The following is a 22,841-nucleotide window of genomic DNA, read 5'->3' as shown; positions in this document are numbered from 1 at the left end:
ACAATCTCTCTTACACACATTTAACCCACATCACGGGTTAAACAGTCCATGAGTTTGAATTCTGGGGAAGCAAACTGCTCATAATCGTGATTATATGCCTTATGCAATTTGGAGGTTGGGTGGGTTTAGGTTTTTGTTTGTTTAAGTTCTGATCCACCATTGCAAAGCTTTCCAGGACATCTGTCCCCAGCAGCCCAGTATTATTCACAAGTCTCCTAAGCAGGTACAAAAAGCCTTTGAGATTTTCTGGCTTAAAAACACAAGGGAACAACCTATGGCATAACAAGATGATGAGCTGTGTTTGAGGAAGGGGCTGGGAACCAAGAACAACCCACAGATACCCCTCATGGAAGATTAAAAATCAATTTTGAATCCTGTCGCCAAAAAGCTTTAAAGACAGTGGATCCATTAGAGAGATGTGAAGATACATCTCCAGCTATCAGTTATAAAATCCTACCCCACGGCCAACAAGCCAGTTTCCCCCTCTAAAATTCTACATCATCCACACAAACCTCATCCCACCCTGTCCAATATTTACACCGTATCCAGAAAGGCTGGGGATGAGAAAAGAAAATAAACCCTTGTGCGTGTACAGCAGGGTCTTTACTGCAGTTTGCAGACTCCGGAAGATGAGACGCAGAAATCCCAAGGGCAGCATACACGGGAAGGAATCTGCTCTGGGCAGCTCTGCGAGGCGCTCTCACGTGCTTCAGCAGTGCCGGCCGCATCTGCAAGCGATGCCAGAGCTATGTACGCTTGGGAGAGAGCAGGAATTCACACACATTTTACAGAACCAAGGAGAGGCAGGGAACAGTTAGCGGGGAAAACAGGATCATCGAGAGCAACCTATTGCCTTGCTATGCTGCTGTTTGCACTTTCCAACTGATTAAGCCAAAAGGGGGGGGGGGGGGGGGATAATTTCACAAACTAAATCCTGAGAATATAGAAAAATGTAGGGGAGGAGAGAACAGTGACAGCCGAAGGATGTTCAGCAGCCAAAGATGCTTTTTACTGTCACAGGAACAAAAATTCAGTTACTAAACAGGTGGAAAGACAACCATTTTAACATGAACAGCTGAGAGTGATTTGAGAATGAGAAAAAGCTCATTTTTACGGAGTGAAAAGCCCTACCCCACGTAGCTATTTGTAGCTAGTAGAACACACTGGATTTCTTGCCTTTATCACCACAAACAAGAGCCTGTTTGTAATGTAAAGCTGCAAGTTACACGGCCAGTACCCATGTCTGTTCCTTTATACTTCATCTCCCAATTTTATCATAAACAAACACACAGCTTACAGTTGCCTATAAATTTCATCCTCAAACTCTTCAGAACAAAACACCATGTACTTTAATCTTAATGTACTCCCTATCAAAAAGATCCTGCATGCGGGGTTTACAACTACTAAGCAGTAGAAGTACTGTGAGATAAGTTATCCTTCTTTTACAGAAGAAACAGAGGGACAGATATTAAATAACTTATCTAGACAGGGGGAAAAGTGACGTGCCCCAATTTTCAACTCTGATTTTTCCAGCCCCCCCACCAAGTTGTGCTGAAAGTACTTTAGAGGGGCTCTTGAGCAGCTACTGCAGAGAAAATATTTGCCAAAATTAAGTTTCACACTCACTTTTAATAACACACTGATGTTCAATAAGCAGGATGTCAAAAGCCTCGCAAGTTTAAACAGTTCAGAGAACTTAAACTAGGTGCTTGTGCACCTGTAATTGTTTGAACAGTAAGTTTTAGGCAAGACCAGGAGACTTCACAGATGCTCCTCTGCTCAAAAAAACCAAATGTACAGTGCTGTCAGAGGTCAGTCCCAAAAGAACAGGCAAAGGAACAAACAGGAGTTTACAAGAAATCCAAGACAGGTCCAACTATTTTAAGTACATGGAAGAGAAGGGGAAAACCCCCAACCATGTGCTCGTGCAGGGATGTGCATGCACATATACTTTATTGTCGCTAGTATATGATGCAAAACCAGAAACTCCTCCAGCTACCAATGAAGTTGGGTAAGAGCATGCGGAGGCAGGTGGATACAACCAACTTCCCGGAACCCACCTTCTAATGTACAAATTTATTCTCAGTTTAAGATGAAGTTGTCACAAGAAAATAAATATATAATTTCCTTAAAATACTTCTCAATCTACAATCTTTATTCCATAAATCCAGCAGAAAACTGCCAAATGCTTGACAAGGCATTGTTTCACAGACCCTTGAAAAGATTACATTTATAAAAACCTCTACCTCTCATCAAAAGAGGAAATGCTTAAGCAGTTTAAATTTGGCATAGCAAGAAACTTGCATACAGATAAGCTAATTTATTTGCTATGATGTTGCGAGATACTGTTTTATTAGCTTAATTTGTCTTTAGCAGCACTGGAGACCAAGGTAACTACAGCTGAGTTGCTGTAGCCCATATGAAGAAAAAAAAAAGGCTTTGAAAAAGTATCTTGTTATTCTTGTACTTGCAAACTGTTTTTTGTTTGCTTGTTTTTAAAAAAGGTTTGCTTATTTGAAGCAAATGAAGCTTTCAAAAAGCTAGCTGGCTGTTGGCAAATATTTTAGACCATTTCTTCACTTCAAAGACTTTTCGTATCAGAGATTCTACAAAGTCCACGGCACGCTAAATTGACACAAATCTCCGACAGAAACAGAGCTTATATTTAACCTACTAGCAAAATTCAGCTGAATAATTAATATTCTTCAAATTAAGATTCCACTTAGGTTTCTAAGTGTACAATATTAAATCTATTACCATTCGTTAATTTTCAGCACACCAGTGGAGTTAAGATCAAAATCAGAGAGCAGACACGGAAACTTGGCGCCAGTGAAGGCTGAGAGTTTTGACACTGGCTTCAAGCAAGACAGGATTTCACCCTTGGTCACTCCATGCTGCTTCAGTTTATTTTTCCTTCTTTCCTCCAGCCCCTTCTTTTTTTCCTTTCATATCTCTTCTGAAATACACTGCAGCTCCAGCAAGTTCCCAGCTCTCGAACAATGTGTTCCCAAACTACGCAGCCAAGAACGCCAATACAAATGAAATCTGTGCTGCAGCTTCTACGGAGCTGGGACCACTTTACATCATCCTGTCAGATATTTAAAAAAAAAGAAAGAAAGAAAGAAAAAAAAGACTACAATAAAAGTGAGCCATCTTGTTTCCTTTGAGTGTGAAAAGGCTTTGAGAGCGAAAAAATACAAAGCAGCTAATGGTAATCGGTTACACAGAAACCCTCATCTGTGCATTTTGCTCCCAGGGAGCACCAAGCGCACGAGACCAAAATGCAACATCAAATCCACGTGAAATTCTGCACCTAATCTGCAAACCAGTTACCATGACTGCACATGCAAATTGGTCAGATAAAAGCCAGTCAGAGGAATAATTGGCTATTTGGAGGTACAAAATGACTAATCTATCACAGCCACCACATAAGTGTTTTTCCCTCCGCTTCATAATTGCGCCACTTAATTCTCCAAGTCCAACCTAGTTTTTCGAATGCAACATGGCACAGTAAGTACCGTAACGAAGCGAGAACCAGGAGAACCCAGGCTCCATCCACAGCTCCACCACTGCTCCAACAAGTCCAGGCTTTCATCTGTGCCCAGCAGCCCCCAGCGGGAAGTCAAGGGACAACTTCTAAAGGTGACTACAAAACACACACCCATTCCCAGCAGTCAAACACGTCTTTGGAGGGAACTGTGTATCCTCTGAAGAAGCCTTAGAAGCCCCTAGCACCCAAAACCCCAGCGTGGGTTGCATCTCTGTTGTTCATGTCACCAATGCCACTTGCGAGCCAGACCGTGCGCCAGGACAGGTACTCTCCCCTAAACAGAGTACCTTCAACAACCGACCTTCAGCATCATTTTCCTGATGTTATTCAAACAGTACTCTCTAAAAATCATAACTTTGCAGAACTCTTGTGTTTTCCTGCCTAGCGAAAATTTAGCCGAAGTATAAAAACCCATCACCATTTAGTCTTTTAATAACTACAACCAGTTTCATTCCACTCCTCGCAACTAAGGCAGGTGCAAAGCATTAGTCATTTCTCCCCTCATCCAGGAGGCAATGGAAATCAGTGACATATTATTTCCCTTACTGGCAAACAAAGACTAGGAAGCTTCAACTTTAATGGCACTTTGACCTACTAAGATACCAACTATTTTCCTGCTGGACATACTGATAATTTTCTTCTAATGCCTTCTTCATTGGATATGAAATTAAATCAACTAAGGCAGAATTGTAGAAGAACATAGGAGGCAAAGCAGAACAGGTCTGTATAAAACCTCACACTCAAATGTTTAGACTTCAAGGATGCCGCTCCAGCAAGCTTTCTATTGAACACTTCAATAAAGCAGGAATGTTAAAGCCTTGAATATTCTCCCTTCCAGGCACAGAGCAAATAGATCAGTTGATAGTAACTACTCGCTTTCCCTGTGTTTCAGGCACTCCCATCTGTGAAATGGGCCTAATATCTTCATTAGCCTAGACAGTAAGTATTAAGTCCTACATAAGAGTCCATATACCACTGACATCTCTTATCTTCTGAGACTTATACAAAACATCATCCTCTATTTGTATTTTCAGCCCAAAATACAACCTTAACAAGTATGTAAGCAAATCAGCCTCCCACCTGCACAAAGCTGTAACTGCTCATGCCAAACCAACAGCCAGAGGCAGGATGTAAAAGAACATTCGTACACCTGAAACTACAGGGGAAACCAAGGCAAAAAGACAGTCCTGTGTCTGAGACTACCTAAATACGAGATTACCAAGGGAAGCTTGCAGATTTCTTACATTTAAATTTCAAGTCCATCTTCTCATTGGAGCTGGCACTCCAGGGCATAACCAACTGTCCCTTCTCCTACAACTGGGGTCAAGAAAGCCCCTGGCTCCAGAAGTTTCTCCCATGCATTTCTGGCAGGTGCCTTCTCATCTTCTCTCTCCTTGCATTTTCTGATGAATCCATATGTGCTGCTGGAGATGGGATTTGGCATGCACGCTCAGATGTAAAACCCCTCTGCCCAGATGTGCTAATCCCCTGTGGCAACCCACTTCACCACACATGACCTCCAATGGCATGATTTGACAAGGTCAATGACTACTGTGGCACAGAGGTTACTCGTGCTCACTGAAGTCTCCGATGTGCGCACAAGAGAGTCCCTCCCCCTCTTTTAATGCAATTAAATGCTTTTTATTTAGAAATTTGTACAATTTATGTGCAATTTCCTCACCCTCCCCACATATCCAGTCTCCATTAAAACCACTTTCTGCAGCACAGTGAGCGTTTAGCTGGGCTCAAACACAGATCTTATCCTCCCGACACTTTCTTCAATCCCTCCGTGGGATTACGGCAGAGAAAATGACACTGATGGGAAGAGCTGCTTCTTCCCCCACTCTTTGCATTTAATATCCAATACAGGCTTCTCCTTTATACAACACATGCACAGGATACAGTATAGAAAGAAAGATAGAAAGGGGAAAAAAGAACAGAAGGCTAAAAAGAAGGAATTCTTGTGTGAACTGAGCTACAAATGCCATTTACAGACTGAACTACTTCTAACCTTCTGCCATCCAAAGGGTTAGATACCTCATCCACTCCAAGCACTGGACCAAGCACAAACAAAAGCTTGTCTCTTCCTTCTCCCTGTCACATTGAAACTAATCAGTGAAAACAAGGTAGAAACTGGGCTTCCAGAGCAATTCAATTGTGAGTGAGGTTTTATCTTCTCAAGTAATCCCTTCTACCCTCAGCCACTCCCCACTAGCCCGTATATAATCACACCGTCCCAACTTCACCGAGACAGAGTCATTCCAGCACCATCATCATTTTACACCATCCATTTCAGTGGACCCCCAACTTAGAAGATGACCTAAAACACAGAAAGAACATGTAGCTATAATCCTGGTACAAAGGCTCAGGCCATATTTGCAGAGTTTCTTTAATCAATACACATCTGCTCCACATCCCCCCTCTCCCCGCGTCCTGCCTCCCCCGTGCCAGAAGGGCATTTGCATGGCTGTGCGCTGAGCCAGATAACGGAACCAGGGAATTAGTTTTCCTGGCAGCATAAATGCTAGCGCTGGCACGAGGGAGGTAATCGGGACAAGCAGCCAGGGCCGGAAAGGACCATCCCCTTCAGCAAAAACACATACTTAGATTAAAGTGGTCACAGCCCCAGCTCCCTGCTCCCTCTCCATATTTCTGCAAGCGTGGGAATTAGCAAGCAGTGTGGAGGATCAAGTCGTTTAGCTTTGCAAAAGGGTGTCTGTCTAAATACAGAGCTATTTTCACAGCTTATTTCTTCTCTCACCAGCTTCCCCTCCCTTCAAAAAAGGAAAAAAAAAAAAAAAAGATTTGACTGAAGGGATTCAGACCCCATTGGTCACCATGCTCCCATACCGGGGTACGGAGCAAAGGACAGGGGCAAGGGGCTGCAAGGGGCTGAGCATGGCAGCCCTGGGCTCCTAAATGGAAGGGTGCTAACATTTTCTCTGGCAAGGTAAACAAACCCTACAGTACAAAGATTGAATGACTCCATGGAACAAAAGGGAAAATAAGGTCAAACCGAAAAGAGAAAAAAAAAAAAAAGAAAATGAAACAAGAAGCAGCCGAGATGAGACAGATACAAACACAGACCAAAAACCCCAACACGCTGCTCATTAGCTCTGAAGCCGTGCACACGGAAAAAGAGAAGAATTTACTTCTTCCTCAGCTGGAATGTTTGCATAATTGTCACTTTCAATTTTACATAATTCCCTTTTCTACACATTTGTTTCGTGTCTAGGCCACCATGCATGAAATAAATCCCTGTATCAGAGCACAGCCTGTCTGTGCAACACGCAGTGCTAAGGAGATTGGGTTTCCCGTTTATTCCCGTATTACATTCCAAGAAGGTGTGAACAATGCTTTATCAGACTTAAAATAGATACCCGCCCCAGCCTGGATGTGTTTGCCTAGGCAGATTTTGCTAAAACCATAAAGCTAACTAAGGCATTACTTAAGCACTAATTAAATACCATTTTTCCCCTTCCCTCCACAGGGCACACTGAACACAGGACAAGCATCGCACCAACAAACAATTCAGTTTTAGGGTTGTTTCTTCCCCCACCCCCAATTAAAATTACAGCCATTCACTTTGGGTATAGGTTCAATTTTCTTCACACGCAGTGCTGATACCCAGGTGTCCTATTAAAAAAAGCCCAGATACTGAAATATCAACACTAATTAGGTCTTTTAGACACACATTTTTAGATGATGTTTAGAAAACCTACATAAAGAAGAGCAGGGGCAAAGGATGAACTTTCAACATTAAAAGGAGTAGCACTAAGTAACTAGGCACTCAGATTATCATTTTTTATTTAAAAATAGAAGCAAGCATTTCAATGACCATAGTCTAAAGAGAATGCAACACTATTTCTTTGTTCTGAACAAAACAGAAAACAGAAAGATTAAATGCTGTTAAACACAGATAATATTTCAAAGTTCATTCAGCTTTAAAGCTTGACACTATAGAATAAGAACTAGAAAGTCTAAAAAAAATATTCTGTACATCACTGCAAAGTTTTTACCTTGTAATTCAGCTGCAACCCAAATTCTGACCTTCTTGAAAGGTATCTGCAGCCCCCAGAAAAAGACATTTGAATGTTTCTAGTTTGGCAGCTGCCTGGGAAGCACAAGCAACGGGATGTCGATTCACTCGTCAGGAAAACCTCCAGCCTATTTCTGCTCCTTTCACCAGCATCAGGAATACATTGCAAGACACCAGCATTTACTCTTCTTGAAAAGGCTTGATCACCACAAAGATACAAAGCCAGCTGATTTATTTTTTTTTCCCCTGTGCTTTTTCACTTGCAGCCCTGCTCCCAGCAGCAGGCTGGTTAAACTGCACCACTGCAAGCTGCCCCTCTCCCCAGAGCATCCCTCTGCCATGACGGCAGGGAGACCCCCCACACTCACATTCTGCTCCCTGCCATCAGAAAGGCCAGTCTTACACCGTGATTAACCCTTCCCAGCCCCAAAATATATACAAGGATGCTACACTTTGTATTTTTCCTCCCTCCAGGTCTGCGTTCTTATTGGCATGCTTTTTGTGTCTGGTTTATGCTTTAGGCACAAACTCATTATTCCTACAGTATTCAGCAGAGACCGAGCGAAGAATCACATTTTGCTTATGGTCTGAAACCTGCAAAGGTACTACTAGGAAAAACACCAGTGACTTCATCTGCTAAACATGTATAAACAGGGAATGGTAATTTTAACACACACACACGCATAGGAGGAGAGAGATGTGAAAGAACAAAAAGAATTCATCTATGGCTTGAGACAACAATCTATTCCCCCTTTACAGTACTTGCTCCTTTTGGCCAGGTAAGCACACTAAACCATTGAAAATTCACCTACTGATAGTTAGCAGAAAATCAGAATTTCATAAAAATCAAACCAAGAAATACCCCAAACGAAGGCAGGCTTTCTTTACTCGCAGGAACACAGCACCAGAAGCTGCCCGTTACCAGCCCTAACACCCACATCACAGCATCTCGCCGTGCTTCACAAGACCGTCCCTGGGTGCCGGCCGCATTGCCAGCGCTGCGGAGGACAGGCGCACCGGGGGAGCAGGTGCCCACCCCGGCCGAGGTGACATGGGCAGCAGGGACAGCCGGACCCCCCCGGCTCCCGGCCCCACAGCAGCACAGCCCACCAGCACCCTCCTGGTAGTTTTTGCTGCCCGTCTCCATTCAGCCCGGATCTGATGCTTCCTGAAAGCTGGATCAGTTGGGCTGATGTTTGAGACAGATGGGGTTTGGGTTTCCCCCTTTTATTGTAAGTCGATGTTACTTGCTTGCTTCCCAACACCACCGTGCACAAACGGGTTGTCTTTCAGTCCAGCCGGTACGGTGCACAAATCTCATCTCCAAGCAATCACAGTAAGTGATGGAAGTAAAATCTGCCAATTGCTAGTAAGTGTTAAAAAGAAAGGGCCAGTCTCTCTGGCAGTACACATGAACCATAAAATAAACCAAATAATCTCATTTTAGATGAATAGCACATTGTTCTTAACGGAGATATAAACACCAGTAATTTACATTCTGTCCTTTCTGAGGCCGAAGTAATATCCTTACAGGTTGTACTGACCTTACAAACAAAGTTACAGAGAAGTTTCATAAAACGTGCCCCTGTGCGAGCCACGTATCTTTACGCCAAGCGCCACGCTGAAGACACGCAGCCAGACATGGCGCATGAGCGCAGACCACAAGCATATCAGCAAACAGCTATTTAGTAACAGTCACAGCTAGCTGACCTTCAGGCAGAAACTCAGTAACCCGATGAGGATATTCCTGACCCGGGATTGTCTGCAGCACTTATTCTGGCAGTGGTAAAGAAAATCCACCGATACATTTTGAGCAGGAAGCACTGATCAGGAAACCAGCAAAGACCTCTCTCCTGCCCAACAGGCAGGCTTCAACACCCACCCCTGCCTCATCCAAGCAACACAATAGAGTCAATAATCAAGAGAAATAATTTTAAGATCTTAAAACCCAGCAGCATGGCTTGCCTGGAAGCCACAGCACAAGAGCAATATGTGCCTAGAGACCGGGAACTTTGTAAGCCCAGCGATGACAACCCGGAGCTCCTCCTGGGTGGAGGAAAACCAGGCAGAACGCTCAGAGACCTCACAACCCATTAACGTATTTCTCAGGACATAATATGGCTGAAGCTAAGAAACCAAAGATACTCTGTCTGGAAACAACTTGTGTAAACATTTTGCTTTTTAAAAGACGACTAACTTGAGAAACAATTCTTGGGAACCTATCAAGAAAACAAACTACATATAGTTGTTTACCTGAGGTATCACCTGGGAGTTTACGTTAGTTTACATAGCCCCCCCCCCCGCCCCTTACAGCAGTTCGTAACCTCTGTTTTGGAAATGGCATGCCCCACATATGCCAAAACACGAGCTCATTTTCTAACGGAGGCAATTGGGTTTGATGTTAGCACAAGGCTCTAGACGACCTCCTATCCAACAGCTGCTAACAACATCATCCTTTCTTGCAAAAAGCCCAAAACTTGTACAGATGACTTTGTAACAAGCATGGGAACCTCTTTCTGATTGAGCCCTGCAAGCACTTTTGCCTAGATGCACATAAAATTTTAATTTCTAAGTCACATACCCGATGTGACTTAGTGTCATCCAACGATGCGGAAGAAATGTCATGAGCTGCATGAAATCAAGTTACAGACCACGTGCAGCCCATTTCTGTTTCATTAACCCTCTTCCTGATACAAACAGCATTGGAAACATCAGCGTCTGTATCAAAGCCATCTCAAAATGGTTCTCTCTACACAAGTTACGCCGACCCCGCAGATGCAGCCATCTCCATAGCAATGGGAAGGAGCTGAGAAAGTAGCTCAACTCCAAACTCCCATCTGGTACCTGCAGGGCCAGCCTGCGAAGAAAAATCCCTCACCCACTCCCCTCACCGCAGGGCTGCTCGGAGAGCGTTAATAGGACTTGCACAGGGTTATCAGTTTGTTTGATGTAATCAACAACGTTACCACGTGCACATCAGAATGAACGCACAGACATCTGCAGAGTTTGATGGATGAGCTGATAGCAGGCGACTTATAGAATCCATATGGTTAGAAAACCATTGTCATTTTCAGCTAAAAATCACATTAGCAAACTCATATCACAACTTGGTACTATTTAGCTTCAAACTACAATACCAGAGTAAATGGTATTCTGTTTTCCTGCAGATATCTTGCAAAATATTCAGAAACTTGACACTAATAGCAGTACGGCAAGGTGGGGGATTTTTTCCTCCTTTTTTTTTTTAAATGTACCCAGTGCTTTAGTTAAGTCTGAGAAAAGAGGAAGGAGGTTTTTGCCTATCTCAGAACAAACCCCTCCTGAGATATGGGTCTGTTCTGCATCAGGAGAGCTTCCTAGTAAATGCGTGAATGAGTGCTTCTCTAAGAAGCAAGATTATAAATCCAGAGCATCAGTAAGGACTGACAAAGCCTAAGAGAACTTAAGAGGCCCTAAGTCAAGGCCCATAATTTAACTCTAAGAGGAGATAGGGAACTAAAGCTCGGGAAAATCTCAAACTTAATTGGCACTTGCCGCAGTACCCAGAGCACAGCAGGCACAACGGGGCATTGCACTGGACAGTACATGCCACGTGAAAGACACCTTCACACCACACGTGAACCTGAAGCGGGACAGAAGGGAAACATTTCGCTAATGGTTCACACAGGAAGATTTTGACTTTGGCTGCAGGCTACCGAAGTGACAAACGAGGCCAGAGGACGCCGATGCACAGACCCGCTCCCCATCGTAACATCTAGCATCGCAGCGCGCTGCGCCTGCACCCACGCAAAACCCGCCCCCGGGAGCATCCGACCACGGACAAGCACATCCCCATCCCCTAACACAGCAAAACAGGGAATACTGCTGCAGCTCCTAAGCACCCGTGGGGCGAGCAGCTCTTTCATCCGAGGCTCTCCCATCGTCTCCCGCACAAACGCGGCCTGCACTTCCAAGTTACACATACCAGGGTCGAGGGACGGTTCCCTCGAGTCAGAGGGGTGACACGAGTTTCCCTGAGCAGCAAACCCAGCCTCCCATCGGGTACCCAAGCAACGGCACCGGCGGCCGACGTGACACAGGCAGCAATGAAAGGACTTGCCTGGAGCTCAGAGAGGAAACTTGTGGCGGAGTCAGAAAGAAAACCCCGTTATCTTGACTTCCGGACCCCTCTGCTAACCGCCAGACCACAAAACACTTTTATTGTAGGATAACATTACAACAAATAGCTATTTTCTGTTAGTAGAAAACCCACTTTGCAGTTTTACTTTTAAAAATCCATTTTTACTCCAAGTCCGTAGGATTGCAAGCCAACCCTGTAACACAGCATAAACAATTTCTCCCTCCTTTGCATGTCCCAGTTTTATTAAGTAATCCCCATAAAAGCAATTACTGAGCTTTGGACTGAAAAATAACTACAAAAAAAAAAAGAGAGAGAGCAAATTCTGTGTGTCTTCATTTGCATACGGATTCCCTCCCTCCCCCTTTCTAAGGTTTTTGCCATGAGGTCTTTTATGTCTCTTTCAATAATCATATAATTATATGATTCCTAAAGTACACGCTGGCAACACTTCAGGGGATTTTAGTCATTACAGGTGACAAGACTTTTCTCTCATGTCTAATGCTCGCTAGGATTTCCTTCCACTTCATTCACAGGTAAGATGAAGAACTGAGTGACACCCAAAACCCTCTCCCAGACAGATTTTGGGGGATCAGCCCTCTTCCTTCTCCATTACGGATACAGGGAAGCGGGCAGAACTGAACTGCAATGAACTTCAACCGGAATGAAGCATTTTTTCAATTAAGCAGCCCATCATTTTTCCCAGGCACAACGTCCAACTATTTTAATGGCTTTCACATTTTTTCTTTAATTTTACAATCTGAAAGAAATGCCAAGGTTCCATCCAGGACCAAGAACGCCGTAATTCCATTTCTTCCAATGGTTGCAAGTTATTAACAAGCTGTCAAAACACCATAATTATTTTATATCAAGTTTGACTGATTCCATAAACATCTCTTAGCTGCATACTATCTTGAGTCTCGCTCTCCCTGAGTGCAAGTATGTGCTCAGGCCAAGTGGAATAAAGAGGCTGCATGTCCTCTGACAGCAGCACAAGACACATTTACGAGCCACCAAAAAATCAACAGCAATAATCCATTTATTAGCTGATACACTTGATGTCGTTGTAAGGTTTGAGACATTTCTTCCCTTAAAAGTCTTTGGGGTTTTAGCTTCTCTGTAGAACTAAGAGCTACCAGGAAATAAACTACAGCCTCACTACATAACAGGAGGGGTTAAAGAAATGACGTTGTTGTCCGTCAGCACAGCCCACTGAATAGCCAGAAGCCCTAAATTATCATTTGTTTCCCAACTTGGGCAGCATACTTCCTTCTAACCTAAGCATCTCCTGACTAAGTACAGGCTAGATCAAGGATACACTAGCATCAGAGTAAATCAATCTATATTTAAAATTGGGGGAAGAAAAAAATATCCACCAAACAATTACAGTCATATTTTTACAAAGCTAGAAAGAACGTCTGTTGGAGAGGAAGATAATGCAATGATAGCCAACTGCAAACACTATAAACTTCACGTTTAGACTGCAGGCACAAGTGCACCACATATATATATATATATTTATACTCCGAATGCCTCTATCACAACCTGTTCAGAAGAGAACAAGGCTTTGGACAGAGGAGAGGAGCCCAAGCACAGCTCCCTCGCCCTGCTGACAGTGCCCGGCAGTCCCCAAAATAGAGCATTTGACTTCAAATTGCCACGTTTGTGTGGCACAACTATAGATAGCCAGTACAAGATTAGAAAAGCTTTCCTCTGAGCACAAAGGGAGAGACAGGAATGGTGCCATAAGCCCATGTTTTGCAGCCAGTAGCGCGGGGAAATCATTTTGATCCCTTCAATCCCCTTATCCATGCCAACCACTGACCTTGCAGATGCAACTTTTGTTGAAGTTTAGTCCCTTTTTGGCTTGAAGCAAGACAGAGCTACAAAGGAAACGCTCTCTATTCATCTTGGATCACGCAAGCGCTCTGTACATAGCTGCCCCTGCGCTCCTTTTCACCAGGTATTTCTGAACTTCGGATCCAGACGCTCAGTACAAAATAATTAAGCCACAAAATTTGTCATGCACCTATTTGCCTATTACTAGGGCTCGACACATCTGCCGGCCTGGCTGGGACAGGGTGGGAGAGCCCTGCAGCCGGTGCAGTTTGTACCTGCCCAGCTTTCACAATTGCTTGCACCAGAGGAACTGGACCGACAACTAAACCAGGTCGGGTTTTGCCTAGGCGGCTTGGAAGCTGTTTAACCCTCTCCTCCATATGAAACATTTTGGATTAATAACATAAAGACTGATTCTCCTTTCAGCATCTGAGCAGTATTCTTAATAGTTCATTAGTTTTGGGAAAGAGACTATTTTTCAAGGAGATGGAACAGGGCTGGTAAAATAGTGCTCTCTCTTCTCTATGCGAGGAACATGGCCAGAGCGGTCACAGCCCCCGTTGTGCTGAACACAGCAGAGCCAGAAGATATTTAAATAGCAAGAGCTACTTCACCTACATAAAACTCTTTTATACCTTTACTGTGATAAACTGGAGGCATTAAAGTGCAGTGAATTGGAAATTGTTCTCACTTACAGCTGGATGTTCACATACAACTGATACCAAGACGCACGTCCTCCATACTGTATTTCAAATTTTTATTTTAAAAAAATATTGCATCAAGCAGGACAGTCCAGTTCTGCTGATACTGTTCGCTCTCAAGCGCTTGACGCAGCACCGCAGACAAACTACGCTATGCTCCCCACAGCCTCTATCGTCACCAGGACAAAGACCAGCCGCTACAGAAGCTGAAGCAATAAGCACATTTCGGTAGCACCTTCCGCAGCCAAGGTGCACACACCATTTGGGATCTCCACGCGTGCACCAGGTCTAGCTAAGCCTGATGCAGGGGGAGCAGCCTGCAGTGGCTGTGCCTGCGCAATTCAACACCTCACACCCAGAAAGAGAAAGCAGGGGAACAGGAGGATACCAAGAAGAAAAAAACCAAAACAAACCTACCCAAAAACCTTTGTATCAGTGTAACTGCCTCCAGCCCCGGTATTGTATCTCGGTACCTATATCAATTTTTAAAGCGGTACAGTTGTGCGATACATCTGTAGAGCAAGCAGGAATCTATCAATCCAAGAAACAAAGTGAAATACGCCCAGCTGATCTCCTCCTACCCGGCCCCCTCGGTCACTGTTGTTTTCCCAGAAAGTAACATTGTGAAAGTCAGTCTGGTTCTGTGAAATAATTGAGATAAACGATAAAAAGGGCATCTTCTTAGCATACTGAGAGGACAGTAAAGGTTTCAGTTCTTACTAGACAAGAAGTCAAATGCACTACTGCAAGTAAAGATTAATTTGGATCCAACATCATCCATTATCTGGGTGAAGTGGAACACCAATTTTATTACATCCCTTTTATCAAAAAATCTTATCTGTGCAATAGAGTACCTTATATTTCTCAGATACGATATATTCAAAAAGTTTTAATTACTTATAATTTATCTTCTGAATTTCTCTGTAGTTGTTGGTCCACTTGACATTTCAGCAAGCTTCATCTCACGTTTTAGCCCGGGTTTCAGACTGCTGAAGAAAAGCTGAGCAGTTATGCTACAGGAAACTATTTTGGAAAAATTGGTAAGATATTAAGAGGTCTTTCAAAAAACCTAAGCAGACAAGGTCAAGCACAGTTTGAGCTAAAAATGGGACCTGAGGTAGGGAAGAGGGTGCCCCCTGAACTGACTGGGATTTTCACAGCCAAGACTCAGGTAAGCAAGCCATTTCCTTTCTCCGATGCCACCGCAGCCGTGTTAAACGCAGTAATGGTGCCCTGACCCTGGCTGCAGGCATCGTCCGGGGGCTGTACGTGCCGTGCACCGGTCACTGCTGCCGTGCAGCTCGCTCTCCTGCGCACAACATGCCCGTTGACCCTGGCAGGTTTTCCTGATGAGGCAGAACGAAAGAGCTGGATCCTGCCTCATCGCTGCCCACCACCCGAGCAGGGTTTGCAGGGAACCTGGCTCCCCTCAGTTCCTGGCCCGACTGAGCATATATTCGGCTTCCCAGAGCTGCCCTTCTGTTTTAGCTCTGCATTAACCACAACAAAACTACTTTAAGTACCCACTTCGGACAAGATGCAAAAAATCAACAGCTAGGAGAACAAATCAATGGAGACTAACAAGCCTTCGGGAAAACCAAAAGGCATTTAGAGCCTTTAGAGCACCATCCAGAAAATCATTAGCTTTCCTGAGGTTAAAAGCACTTTTTTAAAGGAATAACCGGCCATCAGAAACACTAATTTGATACACTATCACTTGAAAATTAAGTAGAAAGGAAAAATACTTAAAAATCTGGAAACTTGCTTTAAAACATAAGATTACCTACGGAAAAAAACTAAGCTGCAAAGTACATATACAGAGATATGATGATAAATGAGAAGTTACATAGCTAGGTCAGTGGAACTAGCACAAAACCTTTGGAACAGGAAGCTGCAGTTAAATACACTGGTTTTCTTATCAACAGGAGATCAGAGCAACAGTAACAGCACAGCGTACAACACACATGTGAAAACAGCCTTATCACGATAACAGCTGAAGAACTTATGGATTCTGTCCAGAAGTCTACTATCACCATTAGGCTTTCTAAACTGTGCTACACTCAAGTGCAAACAGCAGAGAAGGGACTGTGATTTAGCACAGCCAGACCTCTGGATACAAACAAAAGTAAGAGTGGGCAAAGCCTTAATCTCCTTAGGGTCTGTGACCAGATGCAGCTGGGCCCCAATTCGGCTTGTAGCATCACCACTTCAACACGACGTGCATGAAGTCAAGGTCTGCCTCTTTTCAGCTCAGGGATCTACTTCTGCACAACACGTCACTCCACGCACGCTTGCGAGCGGATTCTCTGCAAGATTCTATAAATAGGTTAAACGTTCCTAAAAAACCCATACGCACACACACCAAGAAAGTTAAAATTTCCATACAGCGTTCCAAAGCTTTGCTGGAATCTGTAAAAATGATAAACAACAGCCAAAAAGAAAACACAACCCCTTGTCTTTCCAACTACTTTGGGAAAACAATTGCTCTCAAAGATCGCATTCATTAACATTCTGATGAAGTTCCCTTTTAGTGCTGTTTTTCATACTTGAAAGGAACAGCTATGATCAGAGAGAGCCCTCAACTACCGACTCACTCATTTAGATTCTCTCGCTCTGATTCACCAATCACCTTCAAGAATAATTAGCAGCTTCGTCTGAACGTAATGAATATACACACATGCTCACATACATACCATTCATTTTGGAAGGCGGCGAGAAATCCCCCATTTCTCAGCCCGCCAGCGTTTCTGACCCCCAGCGCTGGAACCGTCTCCTGGGCAGCACCATCACCTGATGGTTTTCCAGTAGCTGCCCGTCTCACTGACCACCTCGAGCTGGCAGGTCAGGGCAAACCAAGCTTCCAGGTTGTTAACTTCAAAGCCGTGTTTGCTGGCTGGGTATAAAAGAAAAAGGCGGGGGGGAAGCAACGCACACCACTACACACACATCAGCTGTGTGTAACCTGAGTTGGAGCTGGATTTATTCAAGAAGATTTGGGGAAAGGAAGGAAAAGGGGAAGTTTAAACTTCTTATGCACAGAAAGAGGCTGCTGCTGCTTTGTCTGTGGACTTTTTTTTTTCTTTTTTCCTTAATTTAAAATATAATCAATTCTGTCTTTATGTGGAAGATGGTAGGATAGGGGATCTGTAAGTCAAGTCACAAGTATCACAGAAACAATACGCAATATTTTCAGATGGCAACTGCCAAAGGAAACGTTGCCACATGAGTTAAAACAAACTCCAGAATGCTTAAAATTCACAAAGAGCTAAAGGAGACTTCATGAAGACATCCTTCAGTATTAACCTTAACTGCTCATACCTCCAGGTCAACACGAAGGAAGAATATATATGTTTATTCTATAAAGCACCCTTTATTTACAGGAACATCAGTAGTGAGAATTTTCTTCAGTGAGAAAGGGGAATTCACAACATTTTGAGATAAAAAGAAAAACAAACAAAAAAACCACCTTAACTCTCCCAAACGCTTCTACCATTAAGTTCTGCCTAATCATTGAGAAATTTAATTTCCAAGGGGAAGCCCAAAGCTTAGCTAGTTTACGAAACATAATCACAGATCACTGTCCCATCAAGCGACAAACCAACCTAGAAGAACACCACAAAAAAGGATCACAACAGCTACCATACATGCAACAAAAGCTCCTTTCAGGATCAGAAATTAAATAAACCAGACTTTTAGTTCAGTACTGTCCCTAGGCTGTGTACTCACTTTTATTCTTTCTCCCCTCCATGAACATAGGTTTCAATTATTATTTATTTTCAAAACATCATCACAGCAGATTTTAAGTACTCTTAAAAAACAAATACACGCTGAAACACGAATCTCCTCCAAAGCAGAAGAAAACCACCTGTTGCAGTCAAGTTCACTAGAGCACACAGCTCCACGCCACACAAAATGACCTTGCCATTTCAGTTCATTTACACAGGCATATGTTGCTTTAAAGTAGTCTTGGCTTAATAATCCCCTTCCCTTGCTGCTGCATCAAATCTGCCAGACATCACCCATGGTCAAAGGCAGCGCCCACATGGAAAAATGCACACAACGTAGAGTATATTCTCCTTTTCAGTGTCACTGGGATTTACAAAGTGCACACGATCGTTAGGGCTCTCCGAGAACCTCGACTGCAACATACCTCCTAGCTCAGCCCCTGAAAGAAACAGGTGAATCCTGCTCACACTATTCCCTCCGAGGCACCAACTACCATCCGAGATGCTCAGGTGCATGCGTTCTCTTGCATGCTGGTAAATACAGTAGAAATCAATTAATTCCAGGTGGTACTGAAGTATTTTGCAAGAGTTTAAAAGGGGAGAGTTTGGAAAGACTTGTGGGTGTTTTGTGGGGTTTTTTTAAAGAAAAAACAGAAGTGCTTCCACAGACAGATGTACTTTGGGGTGGCAGAAGTTTAAGGTCACCTTCTATCCTTGTGCACCCTATTATCAAGGTTGCCGTTTGGTTGATTTGATAACAAGGCTTATCCCATTTGAAAAGCTCAGAGTTTTCCCCGTCAGCCCTGAAGGGACTGCACTATCATTTGAATTCTATTTCCTGATAATGTGCTCATCATGGTAGAAAATTTCTGCAGGAAGATGAATTTTACTTTCTTCACTGACAGCTCAGTAGAGACTCAGGGGTTTAATTGGACCTATCTGCTGATGCATATTTGACTAAGAGCATGCCCAAGAATGAAAAAGAAAAAAAGGAAGATGCAGACAGGTCTGTGGCATTTGTTTTGGAGGCACGCGATAAGCGGACCGCTCATCATCAGTTCTGCGTAGACAAAGTAGTTGGCTTTCCTGTTAGGACTACACCCCACAAACGCCTCCGCAAAAGGTCAAAGAATAGCCATCACCAAGCTCACACAAATCATCTTCCCATACCTAGTGCTGTTCGGGGACTGCTGGGCCAAATGTCCCTCCTGAGCGGAAGCCCAGGCTCCTCAAACCAAGGTGTCATTGCTCTGACACCAGGAGAGATGGCCAAGGCCACCACCAACACCTCTGTGGGACCACGGGGACCATCTCTGGGACTTTGAGAAGCTGATTCGGGGAGCAAAACGCTCCCCATAGCCATGACGCCACCAGAGCCCAGAGGCCTGCGTAGCAGGAGGGGTGGGCTGGGGAGAAGCGAAGCCCACAAACAAAATGGGATTTCAAAGTCTGAGCCAAAGATGTTTAGAGATCCCAGGGCAAATCTGAGATTATTCATTAGCCTTTGCAGAACCCTTCGTTACTGTGACGTGGGTTAATAGATACACTAGGGGTAGAAATTCTGAAGTAGGGAGAGCACCCGAAACTTTGCCCATGTTTTTACCACGGCATGTTGAAGAAAGTGGGCAAAGGCACCAGGATGGCTTTATTTACTGGGGATTCAAGTTATTATGCCAGTCAGGCGACTTGTTAGGTGCTTTCTCTTGACAACTCACTTCTTCCCCTCGCACACAAACAAAACAAAAATCAAAAGCCAAAGTCTTAGTTTGTCAGTGCCCCTCTGAAAATATTAAATTTCCTGCTCTGCTTAACTTAGCTCAGACAAGGCAGGCAGTATTTGCTCAGCAAATATTGTTTGTAATAAGTTAGACAAGCAATATTTTTTGCCAGCCTATTAACACCAGAAAAATATGTACAGTCAACAAGAGATGAAGAATTTGTTCAATTACTTCAAAAATGGGAATTACAACCAAGGGATTATTATCCATTTAAACATCTCTTTTCCACAAAATGTCAAACACTAGCCATTTGCTAACAATCTCCGGAGACAGATAAAGTAACATTTTGGCAATGCAAACACAAACTCCTCGAGCCAGGGGGGGGGAAGGAAGGAGGGTGGGAGGGCGAAGCTCCCCATTCACAACAATACCGGACCATCCCAACGCGCCAGGAATATTTTGCAGCCCTCCGCCAGCCAATTAAAACCCCAAACAAACATTTGACTTGCCCTAAGTGATAGTTAACACCAGCCGGAGCCGGAGGGAGAAGGAGGGGGCTGGGGAAGGGGGGGGTGTGCAGCAAGTTGCCAGCGGGGCTGCGAGCACCCGGGCTGGCTCGCCACCCTCCTGACCGCAGCCCCGAGATCCCTCCGGGCTGACACCAGGATTAATGCACATTAATTGCTATTTGCAAAATTCAGCAGCCTAAAAGCGCCGCGTTTCCTTTTTCATCGCCCCCCCCCTCCTTTTTCCTCCCATCTCCCCCCCCCACCGCCCCAGCCCCCCGCTCCGCAGGAGGGAAGACCCCCCGGCCCCCCCCCCTCCTCCGTTCTTACCTCCAGGGCTTCCAGGGTGTTGAAGCTGGCTATGGCGAAGCCATCGATCAGGTCCTCTTCCTGGGAGCTGGACTCCCGGCGGCGGCGGCGCGGGGGCCGGGCGGCGCGGGCGGCGGGCGGCGGGCCCCGCGGGGCGGTGCAGTTCTGGCCGCCGTTCTCCTTGCCGGGGCTCGGTTCCTTCTCGGAGCCCGAGGAAGGGCTCTGGTTCCGCGGGTCGCGGGCCGCCGCCTCCCGCCGCCGCACGCGGTCCCGCTGCGACCTCGACCTCCGGCTCTGCCGGATTTTCCCATCCATTGCCGAAGAAGAAGCAAATCAATTTAAAAATAATAATAATAATAATTAAAAATTAAAAAAAAAAAAAAGAGAAGGCCGGGCGCGGGGGGGGTGTGGGGGTGTGGGGGGCGCGGGGGGGGGAAGAGAAAAGTCGCCCCCCTCCAACTCACCGCTTCCCCTCTCCAAACCCCGAAGCCCTTAAAAAAATAATAATAATAAAAAAAAAAATCAACAACAACAACAAAAAATCCTGCTGTTCAGACCCTCGGATCCAGGGCGATGATAATCCACAGAGCAAGGCTGGGTGGCGGTGGCGGTGGGGCGAGCGGCACACACACACAAAAAATATTAAATCCACGGAATGACCTTGACAAATTTCCACCCCCCGCCCCCCCCACCCCCCAAAAAAAGCAGAGACGGGAAGAGGAGGGGAGGGGAAAAAAAAAAAAAAAAAGAGAGGAGGGGGGGGAATATATCTGGATCAGGACGAGGACACCTCGGATTCACTCGGCGCGGAAGAGAGAGGCAGATCCAGGAGGCTCGACCCAGCTCGGGATAATCCAGGCGCGGCGCCCCCTCCCCGGGGGCAGCGCCGCTCCGGGGCCCCGCTCCGGCCGCCGCGCACCGCGGCGGGGGGGCCGCCGCCGCCGCCGCGCTCGCCGCCCAACTTTCTTGCCGCGGAGCGAGCGAGACAATCCCTGGGCAGCCCCCGCCGCCGCCCGCCGCCGCCGCCGCCGCCCGCCGCCGCCGACCCCTCCTCGCCGGGCGCCGCCGGCGGCTCGCAGCCCCCCCGCCGGCGCGGCGCGGCGCCCCCGCCGCCGCCGCCCGCTGCCGGATGGCGCTTGCCCGCCCGCCCCAGCCCGGCCGCCCGCGGCGCGGCGCAGCCCCGGCCCCCAGAAGCCGCTCAGTCGGCGCTGCCCGGATGCCGCCCCATTCTCCCCGAGCTGGGACGCGGCGCTAGCACCGCCCGGCCGGCCGCGCATGAGCAGGGCTGCCAGCTGCGCGTCATTCCCCGGCGCAGGCCCGGCCGTGCCCCCGGCCCCCCCCCTTCCTCCTCCTCCTTCCCGCCCCGCCGCCGCGCGACCGCCCCCCCTCCGCCTCGCTTCGCCTCAGCGGGGAGCGGGGGGAGGAGGGGGCGCCCTGGCCCGGCCCCCGCCGCCGGGAAAAGTTTCCCCCCGGCCCGGGTCCCGCACCTCCTCCCTGCCGAGGCCCGGAGACACCCACACACACACACCCCCGCCCTGCTCTCGCCTGGCGGGGCCGGTTGAGCCCCTGGGAAATGGAGGGGAGCGCTGCCGGCAGACCCGCGGGACGGCGAGAGGGGCTGGCCGGGGGCGAGGGACGAGCGGAGGGGACGGGGGCGAGCTGGGGACGAGCGGCCAGATGGGTTGGGCGTTAAACCGTGAACCTAGGAGTTGAGGGCGGGTGGGGGTCAAAGGGTGAGCCAGGGGCAAGGGACGACCTGAGGGATGAGTTGGGGGTTAAACGGTGGGCTGAGGGACAGGCTGAGGGATGACTCGGGGATTGAGGACAACCTGAGGGTCACAGGACATGGGAGGAGCTGAGGGATATGCCAGGGAACTGTCTGGGGGTCAAGGGACAAGTTTGGGGACAAGCTGTTGATGAGGGTGCAGAGGCAAAGGGGGTGGGCAGCCAGAGTTGTAGGTGGGACATGGAGCAAGGGGGCCGAGGGTGAAGGCCAGGGTCATGGAGATGAAGGCAGGAGACCCTTCCTGTTCATTACCCCCTGCTCCCCATCCGTCCATCTCGTGTTCATTACCCCCTGCTCCCCATCCGTCCATCTTGTGTTCATTACCCCCTGCTCCCCATCCGTCCATCTTGCTGAGGTTTCATTCAGGCACTGCAGCGCAGGAGGAGACTGTAGTTCCCTCGTTTCCCTGCTGTTTCGGGCCCTCTCCCCTCTCCAGCACCACTTCGGCCAGGGCTGGTCCCTGGGCGCTTCCCTGGAAAGGGGACCAGCATGGTGGCTGACCGAGCAGCTGTGTGCGGCCTGGCCCCAGGGACAGCGCTGGGGGAGGTGTG

General features: G+C 46.5%; 1 protein-coding gene across 21 annotated transcripts in view; it reads right to left on the bottom strand.

The window, feature by feature from the left end:
- The window catches only part of FBRSL1 (fibrosin like 1), a 551,083-nt gene extending 529,325 nt beyond the window's left edge, over positions 1–21,758 (bottom strand). For 13 of the 21 annotated variants that reach the window (XM_075770090.1, XM_075770101.1, XM_075770083.1 and 10 more), the window contains exon 1: positions 20,526–21,757. In XM_075770090.1, the coding sequence (XP_075626205.1) occupies positions 20,526–20,819 (294 nt within the window). In that variant the 5' untranslated portion in view covers positions 20,820–21,757. Of the gene's footprint in view, positions 1–20,525 lie in introns of all 21 variants that reach the window. The other 8 variants (XM_075770082.1, XM_075770095.1, XM_075770098.1 and 5 more) reach the window with 2 other exon arrangements.
- Between the last annotated feature and the right edge of the window lie 1,083 nt (positions 21,759–22,841).

This window comes from Balearica regulorum, chromosome 17, assembly GCF_011004875.1.
Source record: "Balearica regulorum gibbericeps isolate bBalReg1 chromosome 17, bBalReg1.pri, whole genome shotgun sequence".
NCBI classification, from domain to species: domain Eukaryota; kingdom Metazoa; phylum Chordata; class Aves; order Gruiformes; family Gruidae; genus Balearica; species Balearica regulorum.
Note: the sequence above shows the minus strand (reverse complement) of the source record. Positions and strands in the feature narration are given on the sequence as shown.